Here is a 20,348-nt window from a genome sequence, read left to right as displayed (position 1 = left end):
AACCGAGCACCCATGGGTGCTCCTTCCCACCCCACCACCCGTTGGGCTGAGACCGTCCCCCCACCCCCACCCCGACTCATGACTTGGTGTGATCTGGGGGGGCTTTAATGGAGTTGAGGTGGGGCCAGGGGGACACAGAGAGGGGGGTCGGGGTGGCCCCCCCGCGTCAGGAGAAGTCGCGCAGGAAGGTGGCGTGGAAGCGGGTGAGGGTGAGCAGCACCCGCTCCAGCGTGGCGGCCGGCAGCAGCAGGGACAACCTGGGTGGGGGGGGGGTGGGGGGGGACGTGGGTGCCCCCCCACTCCACCCTACCACATTGTCCCCTGACCGCCTCCTGGTCCCCACAACACCTCCTGTCCCCCAGCCCCACCTGCCGTGATGTCGCTGTTGGCCAACGTCAACTGGGCGCACCCATAACTTGGCCTCACCCAGAGCCCAAACCGCTGCCCCCAGCAGCGCCCAGCACCCAACCCTCCGCTCCCACCACCCAACCCCCCCCCCATGACCCACCACCCAACCTCCCAGCTCCACCCAGCCCCCAACATCCCAACACCCAACGCCAACCTCAGCCCCCCCCCCAGCACCCAACCCAACCTCCCGGCTCCCAGCACCCAACCCCGATGACCCAACACCTAAACCCAACCTCCCAGTTCCAACCAGTCCCCAACCCCAATGTCCTGACCCCACCCCCAAACCCCAACGTCCCAACACCCACCCCCAAACCCAGTGTCCCAACCCCACCACCCAACCCCAACCCAACCTCCCAGTCCCAACCATCAGCTCCCACCACCCAACCCTGATGACCCAACACCCAACTCCAACCTCCAGCTCCAACCAGTCCCCAACACCCAACGCCAAACCCCAACGTCTGAGCACCCAACCCAACCTTCCAGTCCCAACCATCAACGCCAACCACCCAACCCCAATGACCTGATGACTCCACCCCCACCTCAGCCCCCCAGCACCCAACCCAATCTCCCAGTCCCAACCAGTCCCCAACACCCAACACCCAACCCAACCTCCCAGTCCCAACCATCAGCTCCCACCACCCAACCCTGATGACCCTCCCAACACCCAACTCCAACCTCCCAGTCCCGACCAGTCCCCAACCCCAAACCCAACGTCCCACCACCCAAACCCCAATGTCCCAACACCCAACCCCAACCTCAGCCCCCCAACACCCAACCCAACCTCCCAGTCCCAACCATCGGCTCCAACCACCCAACCCCGATGACCTTCCCAACACCCAACTCCAACCTTCCAGCTCCAGCCACTCCCCAGCCCCAAACCCGACGTCCCAACGCCAACACCCAACCCCAACCTCAGCCCCACAGCACCCAACCTCACCTCCCAGCTCCCACCACCCAACACCGATGACCCAGCACCCAACCCAACCTCTCAGTCCCAACCATCAGCTCCAACCACCCAACCCTGATGACCCTCCCAACACCCAACCCAACTTCACAGTCCCAACCAGTCCCCAACACCCAACGTTCCAACACCCAACTGCAAACCCAACGTCCAAACCCCAACATCCAACTCCAAGCTCAGACCCCCAACACCCAGCTCAACCTCCCAGCTCCGACCAGTCCCCAACCCCAAACCCAACGTCCCACCACTCAAACCCAAACCACAAGGTCCCAACACCCAACCCCAACCTCAGCCCCCCAACACCCAACCCAACCTCCCAGTCCCAACCATCGGCTCCAACCACCCAACCCCGATGACCTGATGATCCCACCCCAGCCGTGGTGACCCAACACCCAACTCAACCTCCCAGTCCCAACCCCCAGCTCCAACCACCCAACCCTGATGACCCTCCCAACACCCAGCCCAACCTCCCAGCTCCGACCAGTCCCCAACCCCAAACCCAACGTCCCACCACCCAAACCCCAACCTCCCAGTTCCAAAAGGCCCCCAACACCCCCATCCACCCTCCCAGCCCCCAACAAGCACCCCCAAACCGCAGCCCCCCAACACCCAACCTCCCAGCACCCAACATCTCAGCCTGAACCAGCCCCCAAACCCCATCCCCAACCTCCCAGTCCCAACCAACCCCCCACCTTGACCCAACCCCAAACCCTCAACCAGCCTCTGGCACCCGACCCAGTGCCAACCAGTGCCAACCAGTGCCAACCACCCCCCATCTCCCAGTCCCAACCTCCCAGCTCCAACCAGCCACTGAAACCCAAGCCCAACCTCAGCTCCGACCAGCCCCACAACTGTCCGACCTCCAACCCCAACCTCCCAGCCCCGACCAGTCCCCAACCTCCCAACCCCACCCAGACCTCCACCCCCCACCCCACCAGCCCCCAGCATCTCCCATCGCCCCCACACAAACCATCTCCCCCTGCCACCCCATGAGCCCCCAAAACTTCACCCAGCCCCAAACCATCAACCCCAAGTGCTCCCCACCATGCGACCCCCCCCCCCCAACCACCCACCCCAGGACCTCTCATCACCCATCATCCCCCGCCCCCACCCCAACCCCTCCACCGCGTACCCCACGTGGTGGGTGCCCTCCGGCTGCCCAAACTCGCTCCCCGGGGCCAGCACGATCCCCGTCGCCTCCAGGAGCTTCTGGCAGAAGAAGACGTCGGGCTCCAGGCCCAACATCTGGGGGAGAAGGGACGGGACGGTCACCCTGCGCCATGGGGCGCCCTGTCCCCAGGGTGTCCTGTGTCCCGAGGAAGCCCCGTGACATGGTGCCCCATGTCCCCAGGACACCCCATACCACAGGGGGCTTCATAATCCCATGGTGTCCACCGTCCCTGGAAGGCCCCATGTCCTCAAGATGCCCCATGTCCCCAAAATGCACTTTACTCCCATGGTGTCCCATGTCCCCAGGATGCCCCACACCACAGGGTTCCCCACGTTCCCACACCGTCCCACATCCCCAGGATGCCTCATGTCCCCAACATTCCCCACGCTATGGCTTGTCCCAGGTCCCCAAGATGTCCCACATCCCCAAGATGCCCTTTATTTCCATGGTGTCCCATCTCCCATGGTGTCCCATGTCCCCAGGATGCCCCACACCGCAGGGTTCCCCACACCCTCAGGGTGTCCCACATCCCCGGGATGGCTCCTGTCCCCAACATTCCCCATGCTCTGGCTTCTCCCAAGTCCCCAGGATGTCCCATGTCCCCAGGATGTCCCGTACTCCAAGGTTTCCCATCTCCCATGGTTGTTCCACCTCCCACAGTGTCCCATCTCCCATGATGTCCCACGTCCCCAGGACGCCCCACACCGCAAGGTTCCCCACACTCTCAGGGTGCCCCATATCCCCAGGATGGCTCCTGCCCCCAGGATGTCCCACGTCCCCAAGATGCCCCATACTCCAAGGTGTCCCATCTCCCATGGCGTCCCAGGATCCCAGGACGCCCTACACCGCGGGGTTTCCCACACTCCTACACTGTCCCATGTCCCCAGGATGCCCCATGTCCCCAGGATGCCCTGTACTCATAACGTGTCCCATCTCCCAAGATGTCCCAGGTGCCCAGGACGCCCCACACCACAGGGTTCCACCCACTACCAGGTTGTCCCATGTCCCCGTGATGGCTCCTGTCCCCAACATTTCTCACGCTATGGCTTGTCCCAGGTCCCCAGGATGTCCCACATCCCCAAGATGCCCTTTATTTCCATGGTGTCCCATCTCTGATGGTGTCCCATGTCCCCAGGACGCCCCACACCGCAGGGCTCCACACACTCTCAGGGTGTCCCACATCCTTGGGATGGCTCCTGTCCCCAACGTTCCCCATGCTCTGGCTTCTCCCAAGTCCCCAAGATGTCCCATATCCCCAGGATGTCCCATACTCCAAGGTTTCCCATCTCCCACGGTTGTTGCATCTCCCACCGTGTCCCATCTCTGATGGTGTCCCATGTCCCCAGGATGCCCCACACCACAGGGTTCCCCACACTCTCAGGGTGTCCCACGTCCCTGGGTTGGCTCCTGTCCCCAGCATTCCCCATGCTCTGGCTTCTCCCAAGTCCCCAAGGTGCCCCACACTCCCAAGGTGTCCCACGTCCCTGCGTTGGCTCCTGTCCCCAACATGCCCCATGCTCTGGCTTGTCCCATGTCCCCAGGATGCCCCATCTCCTACCGTGTCCCATCTCTGATGGTGTCCCATGTCCCCAGGACGCCCCACACCACAGGGTTCCCCACACTCCCACACCGTCCCACGTCCCCGGGATGGCTCCCGTCCCCATCCCGCCCTGCTCCCCGCGGCCCCGCACCCCGGGGCTGTCCCCTCCCCACCTCCCCGTCCCCCGGGCGCTCACCCGGGCCTGGCGCTGGGCGCGGGGCGGGAGCTGGATGCGGGGGAAGGCGCGGGCGCCCCCCTGCACGGGCCGGCAGCGGATGCCGGGGGCCCGGCCCAGCACCTCCTGCACCAGCCGGGCGTTGTGGGCCAGGTCCCGGAGCAGCCCCTGCCTGTGCTGGGGTGGGATGGGATTGGGATGAGGACGGGATGGGGCGGGGAATGGGGTGGGATTGAGATGGGATGGGATGGGGATGGGATGGGGATGGATGGGGATGGGAGATGATGGGTATGAGGACTGGGGTGGAGATGGGGATGGGATGGGGATGGGATGGGGATGGGATGGGATGGATGGGGATGGGAGATGATGGGAATGGGGATGGGATGGGGATGGATGGGGATGGGAGATGATGGAGATGGGATGGGGGTGGAGATGGGATGGGATGAGTGATGATGGGATGAGCGATGATGGGATGGGAATGGGATGGGGATGGGATGGATGGGGATGGGGATGGAGGTGGAGATGGGATGGGGATAGGATGGGGATGGGGATGGGAGATGATGTGGATGGGATGGGGATGGATGGGGATGGGGATGGGGATGGATGGGGATGGGGGTGGAGATGGGATGGGATGGGAGATGATGGGATGGGAATGGGATGGGGATAGATGGGGATGGGATGGATGGGGATGGGGATGGAGGTGGAGATGGGATGGGGATGGGAGATGATGGGAATGGGATGGGGATGGGGAATGGGGTGGGATTGAGATGGGAGATGATGGGGATGAGGACTGAGACGGGGATGGGCTACGCAACCTCTCCATCAGCCAGAGCGTGGGACATCCCCCCCTGCCCCCAGCAAGACCCGCGTGTCCCAGTGACATCCAGCTGTGGGGAGGGGACCCGGCACCACCCACCTCCTCAAAGGCCGGGAAGGAGGGATCACTGGGCAGGGGGGGCTCCATGGCTGACTCCAGCATCACCTGCCCCAGGATGGAGGGATACACCGACAGCCCCCAGGTGTAGAAACACTTCAGGACGCTCGGGTCGATGTTCACCAGCTCGAAGAAACCCGCTCGGAACCCCCCCCTGGGGGAGCAGCCGCTTGGAGCTGGGGGGGGGGGGGAGCTGGAGAAGGGGGTTTTGGGGCGTTTTGCGGGGGGGTTTGGGACTCAGTTCTCACCCCCCGGCGCCCTTGGAGAGGGAGTAGAAGGAGACGAGCTGGACGGCGGAGCTGAGCGGGGCCCCCATCTCCCACAGCACCCGCTTGAAGGAGAGGAAGGGGCGGCCGGGGAGGAAGGCTCGTTCCTGCTGCACCTGCGGCACCCGGGGCTGAGCGGGAGCGGGGTGGGGGGGGCACGGCCGCCCCCCTCCCCCCCGGCCCCCCACCATCACCCACCTCGTCCGCCAGCAGCAGGAGGTTTTCCTCGGCCGCCAGCCGCACGACGTCCTCCATGTTCTGCCGGCTCAGCACGTGCCCTGCCGGGGAGGAGCCCACCGGTGTGTCGTCCCCCCGGGTGGGTGGGGAAACTGAGGCACGGGGAGGGGAGGGGATGGGGAGGGGATGGGATGGGGGTGGAGATGGGATGGGGATGGGGACGGGATGGGGATGGGATGGGGGTGGAGATGGGATGGGGATGGGAGATGATGGGGATCGGGATGGGATGGGGATGGGATAGATGGGGATGGGATGTAGATGGGGATGGGATGGGAGATGATGGGGATGGGATGGGGGTGGAGATGGGATGGGGATGGGAGATGATGGGGATTGGGATGGATGGGGATGGGAAAGGGGATGGGATGGGATGGGGATGGGGATGGGATGGATGGGGATCGGGGTGGAGATGGGAGATGATGTGGATGGGGGTGGAGATGGGATGGGGATAGGGATGGGATGGGATGGGGATGGGAGATGATGGGGATGGGGATTGGATGGCGATGGGATGGGGAGGGATGGGGATGGGAAGGGATGGGATGGGGATGGGCGTGGAGATGGGATGGGAAAGGGGATGGGATGGGATGGGGATGGGAGATGATGGGGATGGGGATGGGATGGGATGGGATCGGGATGGGGTGGAGATGGAATGGGGATGGGGATGGGAGATGATGGGGATGGGGATGGGGATGGGAAAGAGGATGGGGATGTGATGGGGATGGGGGTGGAGATGGGATGGGAGATGATGGGGATGGGGATGGGATGGGGATGGGGATCCCTGCCCTGACTCACCCGTGGGGTCGCCGGGGTTGACGACGCAGAGCACCTTGGGGTGGCAGGTGTCCCGCGCCCGCCGCAGCGCCTCCCGCACCGCCCGGCCGTCCACGGCCCAGCCCCGCTCCTCATCCAGCGGGTACGGCACGGCCACGGCCCCCGCCAGCCCCGTGGCCCCCCCGAGGAGCGGGGGGCCCGGCACCGGCACCAGCACCCCCGTGGCCACCGCCGACCCCGCGTCCACCAGCAGCGACAGCACGTCCTGCCGGGGAAGAGACGCCGTGGTCGGGGAGGGCGTCCTCGGCGTCCCCCCTCCGCGGAGGGTCGTTCCCCCTGCCCACGCTCACCACCATGGCGGCCGCCGTGCCGCCGCAGGGCACGACGCGGCGGGGGTCGCCGGGGATGCCACCGTCCCTCCGCTCCAGGTAACGGGCCACCTTCTCGGCCACCGCGTCGGTGACGTACTCCAGGTTGTACGCTCCTGGTGGGGGAGGTTTGGAGGGGGTGGAAAAAATGGAGCCGGAATCACCAAATCCAGGGGGCTGTCGTCGTTCTGCCCCCCACCACCACCCCCGCCCCCCACAACATGGCGTGCCCGTCCCCGCCGTACCTGGGCTGCCCCCCTGAAGGCGCCGCAGGACCCGGCCCGCGCGGTTCTTGGCGTCCGCCGGGATGGAGCCATCACCCAGCAGCTCGGGGTGGGCGCAGACGGCAGCCACCTGCGGGAATCCAGCCCCCCACCGTCGGCGTCGTCGTCGTCCTCCCCCTTCCCACCCCAGCCCCGACACCTCCGAGGCCCCCCCAGGGTCAGGATCTGTCCCCCCACCTCCTCCGCCCGCCCCCACGGTGGTGGTGGTGGGGGGGTCACGCGTCCAGCTGTGCCCCACATCTGGTCGGGTGGTTGGGTTGGGTGGATGGTTGGGTTGGGTGGATGGTTGGGATCCTGTCCCACAACCGGGGGGGCCGGTTGTGGGGCAGGATCCCCCTCCCCCCAAGTGCAGGCAGCTGTGGGGCTCCCCGTTACCTGGCGGAGGAAGGCGGGAGGCTGGCGGCCGGCGGCAACCGCGTCCCCTGAGTGGCAGCGGGTGACCTCGGTGAAGGGTTTCTCCTGGCCCTTGGGGACAGGAGGTGACACAGAAGGAGCCACCATCATCTGTCCGTCCTCCAACCCCCCCCCCCCCGGCCATATCCCCCTCCCCAAATCCCAGGGGACAAGGGGAGGGCATCCCGGAGCATCCCAGGGCACCCCCATGGAGGGGGACACCCCAGGGTAGGACACGTCCCTTGTGGGGCTGCGGGGAGCTGTGGGGACATGGCATCTGGGTGGCCGTGGGGACTCCAGGGGGCCGTGGGTGGCTGTGGGGGGCCATGGGGACCCGTGGGGTTCTGGGTCTGTGGGTGACCATGGGGACCTGTGGGGCTCTGGGGCCATGGGGACCCGTGGGGTTCTGGGTCTGTGGGTGACCATGGGGACCTGTGGGGCTCTGGGGCCATGGGTGGCCATGGGGACCCGTGGGGCTCTTCGTGACCATGGGGACCTGTGGGGCTCTGGAGCCATAGGTGGCCATGGGGACCTGTAGGGCTTTGGGATGACAGGTGGCCATGGGCCCCCATGGGTATCTGTGGGTCCCATGGGGCTCTGGGTGGTCATGGGGACCTGTGGGGCTCTGGGTGGCCATGGGGACCCTTTGGAGCACTGGAGCCATAGGTGGCCATGGGGACCTGGAGGTGGCCATGGAGACCTGCAGAGCGTTGGGAAGACGGGTGGCCATGGGTGTCTGTGGGTCCCATGGGGCTCTGGGTGTCCATGGGGACCCGTGGGGCTTTGGAGCCATGGGTGGTTGTGGGGACCCATGGGGCTCTGGAACTGTGGGTGGCCACAGGGACCTTGTGGGGCTCTGGGACCATTGGTGGCCACAGGGACCTTGTGGGGCTCTGGGACCATGGGTGCCTGTAGGGAGCCGTGGGGCTCTGGGTGGCTGTGGGGACCTATGGGGACCCTTTGGAGCTCTGGGCCATAGGTGGCCATGGGGACCTGGAGGTGGCCATGGGGACCTGCAGGGCTTTGGGACGATGGGTGGCCATGGCCACCCACGGGTATCTGGGGGTCCTGTGAGGCTCTGGGTGGCCATGGGGACCCGTGGGGCTTTGGAGCCGTAGGTGGCCATGGGGACCTGGAGGTGGCCATGGGGACCTGTAGGGCTTTGGATGGCTGTGGGGGCCCATGGGGACCTGTTGGTGGCTCTGGGTGGCCGTGGGGACCCGTGGGGCTCTCACCTGGGCCAGCTCCCCCTCGATGGCAGTAGCCCGCTCTAGCAGGGACTGCAGCGGGGACGGAGGCAGGTGCCAGCTACCGGGTGTCACTGGAGCCGGGGGACAACGGGTGCCCCCCGAGGTGCCACCCGCCGCCATGGCCGGGGACGGAGCCGCGGGTTCCGGTGGCCGGGGGGCACCCGGGTTAATGGTTATGGGGCTCGGCGGCGCGTGGCATGCCGTGGGGCACCGGGGGGCGGGCAGGGTCCTGGCCACCCATCCGTCACCCCCCCCCTCCCCCCCCACCCCGTGGCTGGCTCCTGCCACGTGACACGGGTGACACGAGGTGACACTGGGTGACACGGGGCACGGTGGCGTGACGGGGTGCCCGGAGGTGACGTCGGGCCACCCACCCCATTAGTGGCCACCCCATGGCCAGGGCGTCACCCCCCACCCCGTTACGCACCCAGTGCCCCCCAGTATCCCATTTCCAGCCCCATTTCCCCCCCAGTGCCCCCCAGTATCCCGTTTCCAGACCCATTTCCCCCCCAGTGTCCCCCAGTATCCCGTTTCCAGACCCATTTCCAGCCCAGTGCCCCCCAGTATCCCCTTTCCAGCCCCATTTCCAGCCCCATTATCCACCCAGTGCCCCCCAGCATCCCATTTCCAGCCCCATTTCCAGCCCAGTGCCCCCCAGTATCCCGTTTCCAGCCCCATTACCCACCCAGTGCCCCCCAGTATCCCATTTCCAGCCCCATTTCCAGCCCCATTACCCGCCCAGTGCCCCCCAGTATCCTGTTTCCAGCCCTATTACCCACCCAGTGCCCCCCAGCATCCCGTTTCCAGCCCCATTTCCAGCCCAGTGCCCCCCAGTATCCCGTTTCCAGCCCCATTGCCCACCCAGTGCCCCCCAGTATCCCGTTACCCTCCCCGTTACTCCCCCCGTTACCTGCCCAGTTGCCCCCCTGTGCACCCGCCCCGTTACCCTCCCCAGTACCAACCCCGGTACCCTCCCAGTTACCCACCCCATCACCCGTCGTGTGCCCACCCCATTACCCGCCCCGTTATTTACCTCGTTACCCATCCCATTATCCTCCCCGTTACCTGCCCCATTTCCCACCCCATTATCTGCCCCCTTATCTGCCCCGTTACCCTCTCCGTTACCCATCCCGTCACTTGCCCCGTCACTTGCCCCATTACTTGCCCCGTTCCCCTCCTTGTTACCCTCCCATTCCCCACCCCGTTACCTGCCCCGTTCCCCGCCCCATTATCTGCCCCGTTACCTGCCCCATTTCCCACCCCATTATCTGCCCCATTACCTGCCCCGTCACTTGCCCCGTTACCCATCCCGTTACCCTCTCCGTTACCCACCCCATTACCCTCCCCGTTACCCACCCCATTATCTGCCCCGTTACCTACCCCGTTCCCCTCCTTGTTACCCTCCCATTCCCCACCCCGTTACCGGCCCCGTTACCCGCCCCATTATCTGCCCCGTTACCCTCTCCGTTACCCATCCCGTTAGCCGTCCCGTCACTTGCCCCATTACCTGCCCCGTTACTTGCCCCATTCCCCTCCTTGTTACCCTCCCATTCCCCACCCCGTTACCCTCCCCGTTACCTGCCCCGTTACCCGCCCCATTATCTGCCCCGTTACCTGCCCCGTCACTTGCCCCGTTCCCCTCCTTGTTACCCTCCCATTCCCCACCCCGTTACCGGCCCCGTTACCCTCCCAAATACCCACCCCCCGCCCCCCCCATTCCCCACCCCTTTCCCCTCCCAAATACCCACCCCCTTTCCCACCCCCTTCCCCGCCCCGTCACCCACCCCTTTCCCCGCCCCATCGTCACCTTCCTCGTCACCCTCCCTGTCACCCACCCCTTTCCCCACCCCTATCACCCGCCCCGTCACCCTTCTCGTCACCCTCCTCCTCGTCACCCACCCCCATCACCCACCCCGTCACCCTCCTCGTCACCCACCCCGTCACCCTTCTCGTCACCCACCCCTTTCCCCACCCCTTTCCCCACCCCATCACCCTCCTCGTCACCCACCCCGTCACCCTCCTCGTCACCCACCCCTGTCACCCACCCCTTTCCCCACCCCGTCACCCTCCTTGTCACCCTCCTCCTCGTCACCCACCCCTGTCACCCTCCTCCTCGTCACCCACCCCCCTCCCTACCCCTATCACCCGCCCCGTCACCCTCCTCGTCACCCACCCCTTTCCCCACCTCGTCACCCTCCTCGTCACCCTCCTCCTCGTCACCCACCCCTTTCCCCACCCCATCACCCTCCTCGTCACCCTCCTCGTCACCCACCCCTGTCACCTGCCCCCCCCGTCCCCTGGCATTTTTCCCGCCGCCATGGCGGCGCAGGGGCCGGGGGCCCCGTGGGTGCCAAGGCGGGTGCCCGGCGTCCCCGCCGACTGCAGCAGCGACGACGCTCACGCCGTGGGCCGGGGCCCGTTGCCCGTCTTGCGCCAGGTACCGCCGCCCACGGGGACCCGTCCCCGTCCCCCCGCCCCAACCCCAGCCCGGGATGTGTCACAGCCCCCTACTCTGTGTCCCCCCCCCGCCAAACCTCTTCCCCTTCCCCAACCCAAGGTGGCGGCCGCCTGCGTTTGCCCCCAGCTGCTGGGCGACCCCGCGCTGCCCGAGGTTGCCCGGCGGCGGGCGCGACGCGTCCTGGGGGAGATGGACGCCGGCAACATCGGTAGGGTCCGGCGGCGTCTCCGTACGGGGGGGGGCCTGGCCAGAGGGTGGGGGGCTCGGGGTCACCTTGGCCATGGTTTAGAGGGTGGGTTTTCTTTGGGGGGGGGGATTGGGGGGGGATCTGGCATGGCTTGGGGGGTGTCCGGTACAGCCCATGGGGTGCCGGCGTGATCTATGGGGTGTCCAGCCCCACAGGGTGTCTCAGCACAAACCATGGGGTCCCAGCATCATCTATGGGGTGTCCAGCCCCATAGGGTGCCCCAGTGTGATCTATGGGGTGTCCAGTCCCATAGGGTGCCCCAGCAGAGCCCATGGGTTCCTCCAGGATCTATGGGGTGTCCAGCCCCATACGGTGCCCCAGCGTGATCTATGGGGTGTCCAGCCCCACAGGGTGTCTCAGCACAGACCATGGGGTCCCGGCATGATCTATGGGGTGTCCAGTCCCATAGGGTGCCCCAGCACAGACCATGGGGCCCCTGCAGGATCTATGGGGTGTCCAGTCCCATAGGGTGCCCCAGTGTGATCTATGGGGTGTCCAGTCCCATAGGGCGCCCCAGCAGAGCCCATGGGTTCCTCCAGGATCTATGGGGTGTCCAGCCCCATATGGTGCCCCAGCATGATCCATAGGGTGTCCACTCCCACAGGGTGTCTCAGCACAGACCATGGGGTCCCGGCATGATCTATGGGGTGTCCAGTCCCATAGGGTGCCCCAGCAGAGCCCATGGGGTCCCGGCATGATCTATGGGGTGTCCAGTCCCATAGGGTGCCCCAGCAGAGCCCATGGGGCCCCTGCAGGATCTATGGGGTGTCCAGTCCCGTAGGGTGCCCCAGCATGATCTATAGGGTGCTCAGCCCCACAGGGTGTTCCAGCAGAGCCCATGGGGTCCCTGCAGGATCTATGGGGTGTCCAGCCCCATACGGTGCCCCAGCGTGATCTATGGGGTGCTCAGCCCCACAGGGTGTCTCAGCACAGACCATGGGGTCCCGGCATGATCTATGGGGTGTCCAGTCCCATAGGGTGCCCCAGCACAGACCATGGGGTCCCGGCATGATCTATGGGGTGTCCAGTCCCATAGGATGCCCCAGCAGAGCCCATGGGGCCCCTGCAGGATCTATGGGGTGTCCAGTCCCGTAGGGTGCCCCAGCATGATCTATAGGGTGCTCAGCCCCACAGGGTGTTCCAGCAGAGCCCATGGGGTCCCTGCAGGATCTATGGGGTGTCCAGCCCCATACGGTGCCCCAGCGTGATCTATGGGGTGCTCAGCCCCACAAGGTGTCCCAGCACAGCCCATGGGGCCCCTGCAGGATCTCTAGGGTGTCCAGCCCCACAGGGTGTCTCAGCACAGACCATGGGGTCCCGGCATGATCTATGGGGTGTCCAGTCCCATAGGGTGCCCCAGCACAGACCATGGGGTCCCGGCATGATCTATGGGGTGTCCAGTCCATAGGGTGCCCCAGCAGAGCCCATGGGGTCCCTGCAGGATCTATAGGGTGTCCAGCCCCGCAGGGTGTCTCAGCACAGCCCATGGGGTGCTGGCATGATCTATGGGGTGTCCAGTCCATAGGGTGGCCCTGCAGGATCTATAGGGTGTTCAGTCCCACAGGGTGTCCCAGCACAGCCCATGGGGTCCCTGCAGGATCTATAGGGTGTCCAGCCCCATAGGATGGCCCTGCAGGATCTATGGGGTGTCCAGTCCACAGGGTGCCCCAGCAGAGCCCATGGGGTTCCTGCAGGACCTATGGGGTGCCCAGCCCCACAGGGTGTCTCAGCACAGACCATGGGGTCCCGGCATGATCTATGGGGTGCCCAGTCCCATAGGGTGTCCCAGCACAGCCCATGGGGTGCTGGCATGATCTATGGGGTGTCCAGCCCCATAGGGTGCCCCAGCATGATCTATAGGGTGCCCAGCCCCAGAGTATGGCCCTGCATGATCTATGGGGTGCCCAGCCCCATAGGCTGCCCCCGCGAAGCCCACGGGGCCCCCAACGCCAAGGGGTGCCCAGTGACAGCCCCATGGGGTGCCCCTTCCCGGCGAGGCCACGGAGGGAGGTGGTGGTGGTGGTTGGGGGCAGGCGGTGGGGGTCCGGCGGGATTCGGGGCGCTGGGAAGCTGCCATGTCCCCGTCCCCAGGGGGCTACAACCACGAGCACCGGGGGCTGGGGGTCCCCGCCAGGGTGGCCCGTTTCCTTCAGCGCCGCGACGCCGGCGTCCCCTGTCACCCCCGCAACGTCGTCCTCTGCAGCGGCACCTCCAGCATCCTCCCGGTGAGTCCCCGGCCCCATTCCGGGGGGGGGTGGATGTGTGTCCCCACGCCGGACGCCATCCAGCCCCCCAACTCTCATCCCCGTCCCCCACAATCCCAGTTCGTGCTGTCGCTGCTGGTGGACGCGGGGTCGGCGGTGGCCACGGGGGTGCTGGTGCCGGTGCCGGGCCCCCCGCTCCTCGGGGGGGCCACGGGGCTGGCGGGGGCCGTGGCCGTGCCGTACCTGCTGGATGAGGAGCGGGGCTGGGCCGTGGACGGCCGGGCGGTGCGGGAGGCGCTGCGGCGGGCGCGGGACACCTGCCACCCCAAGGTGCTCTGCGTCGTCAACCCCGGCGACCCCACGGGTGAGTCGGGGCAGGGATCCCCATCCCCATCCCATCCCCATCCCCATCATCTCCCATCCCATCTCCACCCCCATCCCCATCCATCCCATCCCCATCCCCATCCCCATCATCTCCCATCCCCATCCCATCCCCTTTCCCATCCCATCTCCACGCCCATCCCCATCCCATCCCCTTTCCCATCCCCATCCCTCCCCATCCCATCGCCATCCCATCCCATTCCCATCATCTCCCATCCCCATCCCCATCCCATCCCCATCCATCCCCATCCCCATCATCTCCCATCCCCATCCCATCTCCACCCCCATCCTATCCCCATCATCTCCCATCCCATCCCCATCTACATCCCATCCCCATCCATCCCCATCCCATCCCATCCCATCCCCATCATCTCCCATCCCCATCCCATCTCCCCCCCATCCCCATCCATCCCATCCCCTTTCTCATCCCCATCCATCCCCATCCCATCGCCATCCAATCCCCATCCCCATCATCTCCCATCCCCATCCCATCCCATCCCTATCCCCATCCCATCTCCACCCCCATCCACATCATCTCCCATCTCCACCCCGATCCCCATCCATCCCATCCCCATCCCATCCCATCCCATCCCCTTTCCCATCCCCATCCATCCCGATCCCCATCATCTCCCATCCCCATCCCATCTCCACCCCCATCCCATCCCCATCATCTCCCATCCCATCCCCATCTACATCCCATCCCCATCCCCATCCATCCCATCCCCATCCCATCCCGATCCCCATCATCTCCCATCCCATCTCCACCCCCATCCCATCCCCTCCCCATCCCCATCCCCTCCCCTCCCCGTGCCTCAGTTTCCCCACCCACCCGGGGGGACGACACACCGGTGGGCTCCCCCCCGGCAGGGCACGTGCTGAGCCGGCAGAACATGGAGGACGTCGTGCGGCTGGCGGCCGAGGAAAACCTCCTGCTGCTGGCGGACGAGGTGGGTGATGGTGGGGGGCCGGGGGGGAGGGGGGCGGCCGTGCCCCCCCCACCCCGCTCCCGCTCAGCCCCGGGTGCCGCAGGTGCAGCAGGAACGAGCCTTCCTCCCCGGCCGCCCCTTCCTCTCCTTCAAGCGGGTGCTGTGGGAGATGGGGGCCCCGCTCAGCTCCGCCGTCCAGCTCGTCTCCTTCTACTCCCTCTCCAAAAGCGTGGCCGGCGAGTGAGTGCCGGCAGCGCCGGGGAAGCCGGGGAGGTGGGGGGGGGCGACGCCGTGGGGCGGCGGGACGGTGGGTGGCGGGGGATGAGGAGGAGCTCTGTGTCCCCCCCAGGAGCGGTTTCCGCGCGGGGTTCCTGGAGCTGGTGAACGTGGAGGAAGGCGTCACGCTGCCCTTCCAGCTGGCCCAGTCCATCCCCCGGCCCTGCGTCCTGGGGAGGATCCTGCTGGATGTCCTCATGGACCCGCCGGATGAGGGGGATCCCATCCAGCAGGCCCTGGAGGAGGTGAGAGATGGAGCATGTGCCCCATCCCCACCCCAGTCCCATCCCCATCCCCATCTCAATTCTCATTCCCATCATCTCCCATCCCAATCCCATCCCCCATCCCATCCCCATCCCCATCCCAATCCTCATCCCCATCATCTCCTATCTCAATCCCACCCCATTCCCCAACCCCATCCCATCCCGATCCCATTCCCACCCCAATCCTCATCCCCATCATCTCCCATCTCAACCTCACCCCATCTCCCATCCCCATCCCCACCCTACCCTATCCCCATTCCATCCCACTCCCCATCGCATCCCCACTGCATCCCCATCCCCATCCCATCCCTATCCCCGTCATCTCCCATCCCCATCCCCATCCCCATCCCATTTCCACCCCCATCCCCATCCATCCATTCCCATTCCCATCCCATCCCCATCATCTTCCATCCCCATCCCCGTCCCATCTCCATCCCCATCCCATCCCATCCCCATCATCTCCCATCCCATCCCCATCCACATCCCATCTCCACCCCCATCCCCATCCATCCATTCCCATTCCCATTCCCATCCCATCCCCATCATCTTCCATCCCCACCCCATGCCCATCATCTCCCATCTCAATCCCACCCCATTCCCCATCCCCATCCCATCCCCATCCGCATCATCTCCCATCCCATCCCCATCCCCATCCCATCCCCATCCCATCCCATTCCCATCATCTCCCATCCCAATCCATCCCATCCCCATCCCCATCCCATCCCCATCTATCCCCATCCCATCCTCATTCCCATCATCTCCCATCCCCATCATCTCCCATCCCAATCCATCCCATCCCATCCCCATCCCCATCCCATCCCCATCCCCATCATCTCCCATCCCATCCCCAACCATCCCAATCCCATCCCCATCTATCCCCATCCCATCCTCATTCCCATCATCTCCCATCCCCATCCATCCCCATCCCATCCCCATCCCCACGCCAATCCTCATCCCCATCATCTCCCATCTCAATCCCACCCCATTCCCCATCCCCATCCCTATCTCAATCCTCATCCCCATCATCTCCCATCTCAATCCCACCCCATTCCCCATCCCCATCCCTATCTCAATCCTCATCCCCATCATCTCCCATCTCAATCCCACCCCATTCCCCACCTCATCCCATCCTCATCCCAATCCCATCCCACCCCAGCACAGGCAGAGGCTGCTCCGGGACCTGGCCCACAACGCCCGGCTGGTGCAGGAGGTGCTGGGCCGGGCCCCCGGCATCCGCTGCCGGCCCGTGCAGGGGGGTGCCCGCGCCTTCCCCCGCATCCAGCTCCCGCCCCGCGCCCAGCGCCAGGCCCGGGTGAGCGCCCGGGGGACGGGGAGCTGGGGAGGGGACATCCCCGGGGTGCGGGGCCGCGGGGAGCGGGGCGGGATGGGGACGGGAGCCATCCCGGGGACGTGGGACGGTGTGGGAGTGTGGGGAACCCTGCGGTGTGGGGTGTCCTGGGGACATGGGACACCATCAGAGATGGGACACAGTGAGAGATGGGGCATCCTGGGGACATGGGACAAGCCAGAGCATGGGGCATGTTGGGGACAGGAGCCAACGCAGGGACGTGGGACACCCTGAGAGTGTGGGGAACCCTGCGGTGTGGGGCGTCCTGGGGACGTGGGACACCATCAGAGATGGGACACGGTGGGAGATGCAACAACCATGGGAGATGGGAAACCTTGGAGTATGGGTCATCCTGGGGACATGGGACATCTTGGGGACTTGGGAGAAGCCAGAGCATGGGGAACGTTGGGGACAGTAGCCATCCCAAGGATGTGGGACACCCTGAGAGTGTGTGGAGCCCTGCGGTGTGGGGCGTCCTGGGGACATGGGACACCATTAGAGATGGGACACCATGGAAATAAAGGGCATCTTGGGGACCTGGGACAAGCCATAGCGTGGGGAATGTTGGGGACAGGAGCCATCACGGGGACATGGGACAACCTGGTAGTGTGTGGAACCCTGTGGTGTGGGGCGTCCTGGGCACCTGGGACATCTTGGGAGATGGGACACCTTGCGAGTACAGGGCATCCTGGGGACATGGGGCATCCTGGGGACATGGGACAGTGTAGGAGTGTGGGAAACCCTGCGGTGTAGGGCATCCTGGGACGCCGTGGGAGATGGGACACCTTGGAGTATGGGGCATCTTGGGGACGTGGGACATCCTGGGGGCGGGAGCCATCCTGGGGATATGGGGCACCTGAGAGTGTGGGGAACCCTGTGGTGTGGGGCGTCCTGGGGACGTGGGACACCATGGGAGATGGGACACTGTGGGAGATGCAACAACCGTGCGAGATGGGAAACCTTGGAGTATGGGACATCCTGGGGACATGGGACATCATGGGAGATGGGACATCCTGGGGACATGGGACAAGCCAGAGCATGGGGAATGTTGGGGACAGGAGCCATCCTGGGGATGTGGGACACCCTGAGAGTGTGGGGAACCCTGCGGTGTGGGGCATCCTGGGGACATGGGACACCATGGGAGATGGGACATCTTGGGGACATGGGAGAAGCCATAGCATGGGGCATCCTGGGGACAGGAGCCATCCCGGGGACGTGGCACACCCTGAGGGTGTGGGGAACCCTGTGGTGTGGGGCTTCCTGGGGACTTGGGACACCATGGGAGGTGGGACACCGTGGGACTACAGTGCATCTTGGGGACACGGGGCATGGTGGGGACAGGAGTGATCCCAGGGACGTGGGACAGCGTGGGTGTATGGGGCATCTTAGGGACACGAGCCATTCCAAGGACATGGGACACCACGGGAGTGTGGGGAACCCTGGGGACATGGGGCACCCTGGGGACAGGGTGACCCTCCCCTCTCTTGTCCCCAGGCGTTGGGCCTGGAGCCCGATGTCTTCTTCTGCCAGAAGCTGCGGGAGGCGACGGGGATCACGGTGGCCCCGGGGAGCCAGTTTGGGCAGCCGGAGGGCACCCACCACATCGTGTAACTTGGGGGGGTTGGGTGGGGTGGTTGGGGGGCTGGGAGTGGGGGGGGCTCAGGGGGAGGTGGGATTGGAGACACTCCATTGTGTTGTCCTGAGGGCCCTCTGCCCCATCCCTGGCCTGCCCCACCCTTGTCACTGTACCTGTACAGATCTCATCCATCTCCATCCCCACCCCCATCTCCATCCCCATCCATCCTCCCCATCTTCATCTCCCATCATCCCCATCCCCACCCATCCTCTCCATCCCCATCCCCATCCATCATCTCCATCCCCCATCATCCCCACCCCCATCTCCATCCCCATCCATCCTCCCCATCTTCATCCCCCATCCTCCCCATCCCCATCCATCATCTCCATCCCCATCCATCATCCCCATCTCCATCATCCCCATCCATCATCTCCTCCTCCATCCTCCACCATCTCCATCCCCATCTCCATCCCCCATCATCTCCATCCCCACCCATCATCCCCATCTCCATCCTCCATCATCCCCATCCATCATCTCCTCCTCCATCCTCCACCATCTCCATCCCCACCCATCATCTCCATCCACCATCTCCATCCTCCACCATCTCCATCCTCCATCATCCCCATCCATCATCTCCTCCTCCATCCTCCACCATCTCCATCCCCACCCATCATCTCCATCCACCATCTCCATCCTCCACCATCTCCATCCCCATCTCCATCCCCATCCCCACCCATCATCTCCATCCCCACCCATCATCTCCATCCACCATCTCCATCCTCCACCATCTCCATCCCCATCTCCATCCCCATCCCCACCCATCATCTCCACCCCCATCTCCATCCCCATCCATCATCCCCATCCCCATCCTCCATCATCCCCATCCCCATCCTCCATCATCCCCACCCATCATCTCCATCCTCCATCATCCCCACCCATCATCTCCATCCTCCATCATCCCCACCCATCATCTCCATCCTCCATCATCCCCACCCATCATCTCCATCCTCCATCATCCCCACCCATCATCTCCCTCTTCATCCCTATCTATCATCCACACCCACCCATCCTCCATCATCCCCATCCCCCCCCATCATCTTCATCCCCATCATCTCCATCCCCCATCCCCATCATCTCCATCCCCACCCATTCTCATCTCCATCCACCATCTCCACCATCCCCATCTCCACCATCTCCACCATCCCCATCTCCAATGTCCATGTCGCCTCCCCAATTGTCCCCTTTCCCCCACCAGGCTGTCCCTGCTGCCACCGGCCGCGATGCTGGAGCAGATCCTGCTCGCCCTCACCCGCTTCCACGCCGCCTTCCTGCGCCAGTTCTCCTGACGCTGCCGCCCTGCCGGAACCCACCGCCGCGGCGTCCCGGGGTGGGGGGGGACACACGTGGCTGCGCCGGGGGGAGCCCAAGGAAAGGCACAAATGGCAGACGGTGACCATGGCAGCATTTATTGTCACCGCCACGAGGGGCGTTCGATACCATGGGGACCCAATCCGGCTTCGGAGGAGACGCCCCGCGGTGTGGCCAGATCCTGGCTGATGCCCCACGGCTGAGCCCCGGTGACATGGGGTGGCTTTGGGACATTCCTCCAGTCCCCTTGGAGACAATTCTGCCCGGCCCCGGGAGCGGCGAGACCACCTGAACTTTGAGGTGGCCCCAGAAGATGCGCTACGGGGTGGGAGCGCGTCCCCTGGAGACCCATGGGGACACCCATGGGGACACCCATGGCGGGGGACATCCATGTCCTCGTTGGCTCCATCATGGGGTGGGAGCGGTCCCTGTGCCACCTCCAGCCAGAGGTGGCCATGGAGAAGGGACAGCATCCCATGGGACACGGGTGACAGGGAGGGGACGGGGACAAAGAGGGGTGGCACGGGGAAGGGGGGGGACACCAGC

The 20,348-nt window shown here is 65.3% G+C and overlaps 2 protein-coding genes across 2 annotated transcripts; one reads left to right on the top strand and one right to left on the bottom strand.

Annotated features, from left to right (window-relative positions):
- Positions 1 to 73: 73 nt before the first annotated feature.
- On the bottom strand, positions 74 to 9,293 carry LOC134512311 (alanine aminotransferase 1-like). The gene is made up of 11 exons (XM_063327691.1): positions 8,741 to 9,293; positions 7,488 to 7,577; positions 7,074 to 7,182; positions 6,811 to 6,944; positions 6,482 to 6,725; positions 5,654 to 5,733; positions 5,438 to 5,571; positions 5,172 to 5,343; positions 4,277 to 4,432; positions 2,502 to 2,614; positions 74 to 257 (listed from the first exon to the last, which is right to left on the bottom strand). The coding sequence occupies exons 1-11, from the start codon at positions 8,873 to 8,875 to the stop codon at positions 167 to 169; spliced, it is 1,458 nt and encodes a 485-aa protein (XP_063183761.1). The 5' UTR covers positions 8,876 to 9,293; the 3' UTR covers positions 74 to 166.
- Positions 9,294 to 10,986: 1,693 nt separating this feature from the next.
- On the top strand, positions 10,987 to 20,102 carry LOC134512309 (alanine aminotransferase 1-like). Its single transcript, XM_063327689.1, has 10 exons — positions 10,987 to 11,192; positions 11,313 to 11,421; positions 13,552 to 13,685; positions 13,785 to 14,028; positions 14,913 to 14,992; positions 15,075 to 15,211; positions 15,321 to 15,492; positions 16,667 to 16,822; positions 18,353 to 18,465; positions 19,690 to 20,102. The coding sequence occupies exons 1-10, from the start codon at positions 11,073 to 11,075 to the stop codon at positions 19,778 to 19,780; spliced, it is 1,356 nt and encodes a 451-aa protein (XP_063183759.1). The 5' UTR covers positions 10,987 to 11,072; the 3' UTR covers positions 19,781 to 20,102.
- Positions 20,103 to 20,348: the final 246 nt, after the last annotated feature.

The sequence above is a fragment of the Chroicocephalus ridibundus genome, chromosome 2 (genome assembly GCF_963924245.1).
Source record: "Chroicocephalus ridibundus chromosome 2, bChrRid1.1, whole genome shotgun sequence".
Taxonomy (NCBI): Eukaryota; Metazoa; Chordata; class Aves; order Charadriiformes; family Laridae; genus Chroicocephalus; species Chroicocephalus ridibundus.
This window is presented reverse-complemented; position numbering and strand designations above follow the sequence as displayed.

Bases quoted from the DNA above. Each gene is read 5' to 3' on its own strand.
- LOC134512311 (XM_063327691.1), bottom strand. From the start codon at position 8,875: ATGGCGGCGGGTGGCACCTCGGGGGGCACCCGTTGTCCCCCGGCTCCA. The intron at 6,726-6,810 runs GTGAGCGTGGGC...CTTCCCCGGCAG, and splicing joins GCACGGCGGCCGCCATGGTG to GACGTGCTGTCGCTGCTGGT. The intron at 4,433-5,171 runs GTGGGTGGTGCC...ATCCCACCCCAG, and splicing joins CCTTCCCGGCCTTTGAGGAG to CACAGGCAGGGGCTGCTCCG.
- LOC134512309 (XM_063327689.1), top strand. From the start codon at position 11,073: ATGGCGGCGCAGGGGCCGGGGGCCCCGTGGGTGCCAAGGCGGGTGCCC. The intron at 11,193-11,312 runs GTACCGCCGCCC...CCCCAACCCAAG, and splicing joins CGTTGCCCGTCTTGCGCCAG to GTGGCGGCCGCCTGCGTTTG. The intron at 11,422-13,551 runs GTAGGGTCCGGC...CCCCGTCCCCAG, and splicing joins GATGGACGCCGGCAACATCG to GGGGCTACAACCACGAGCAC.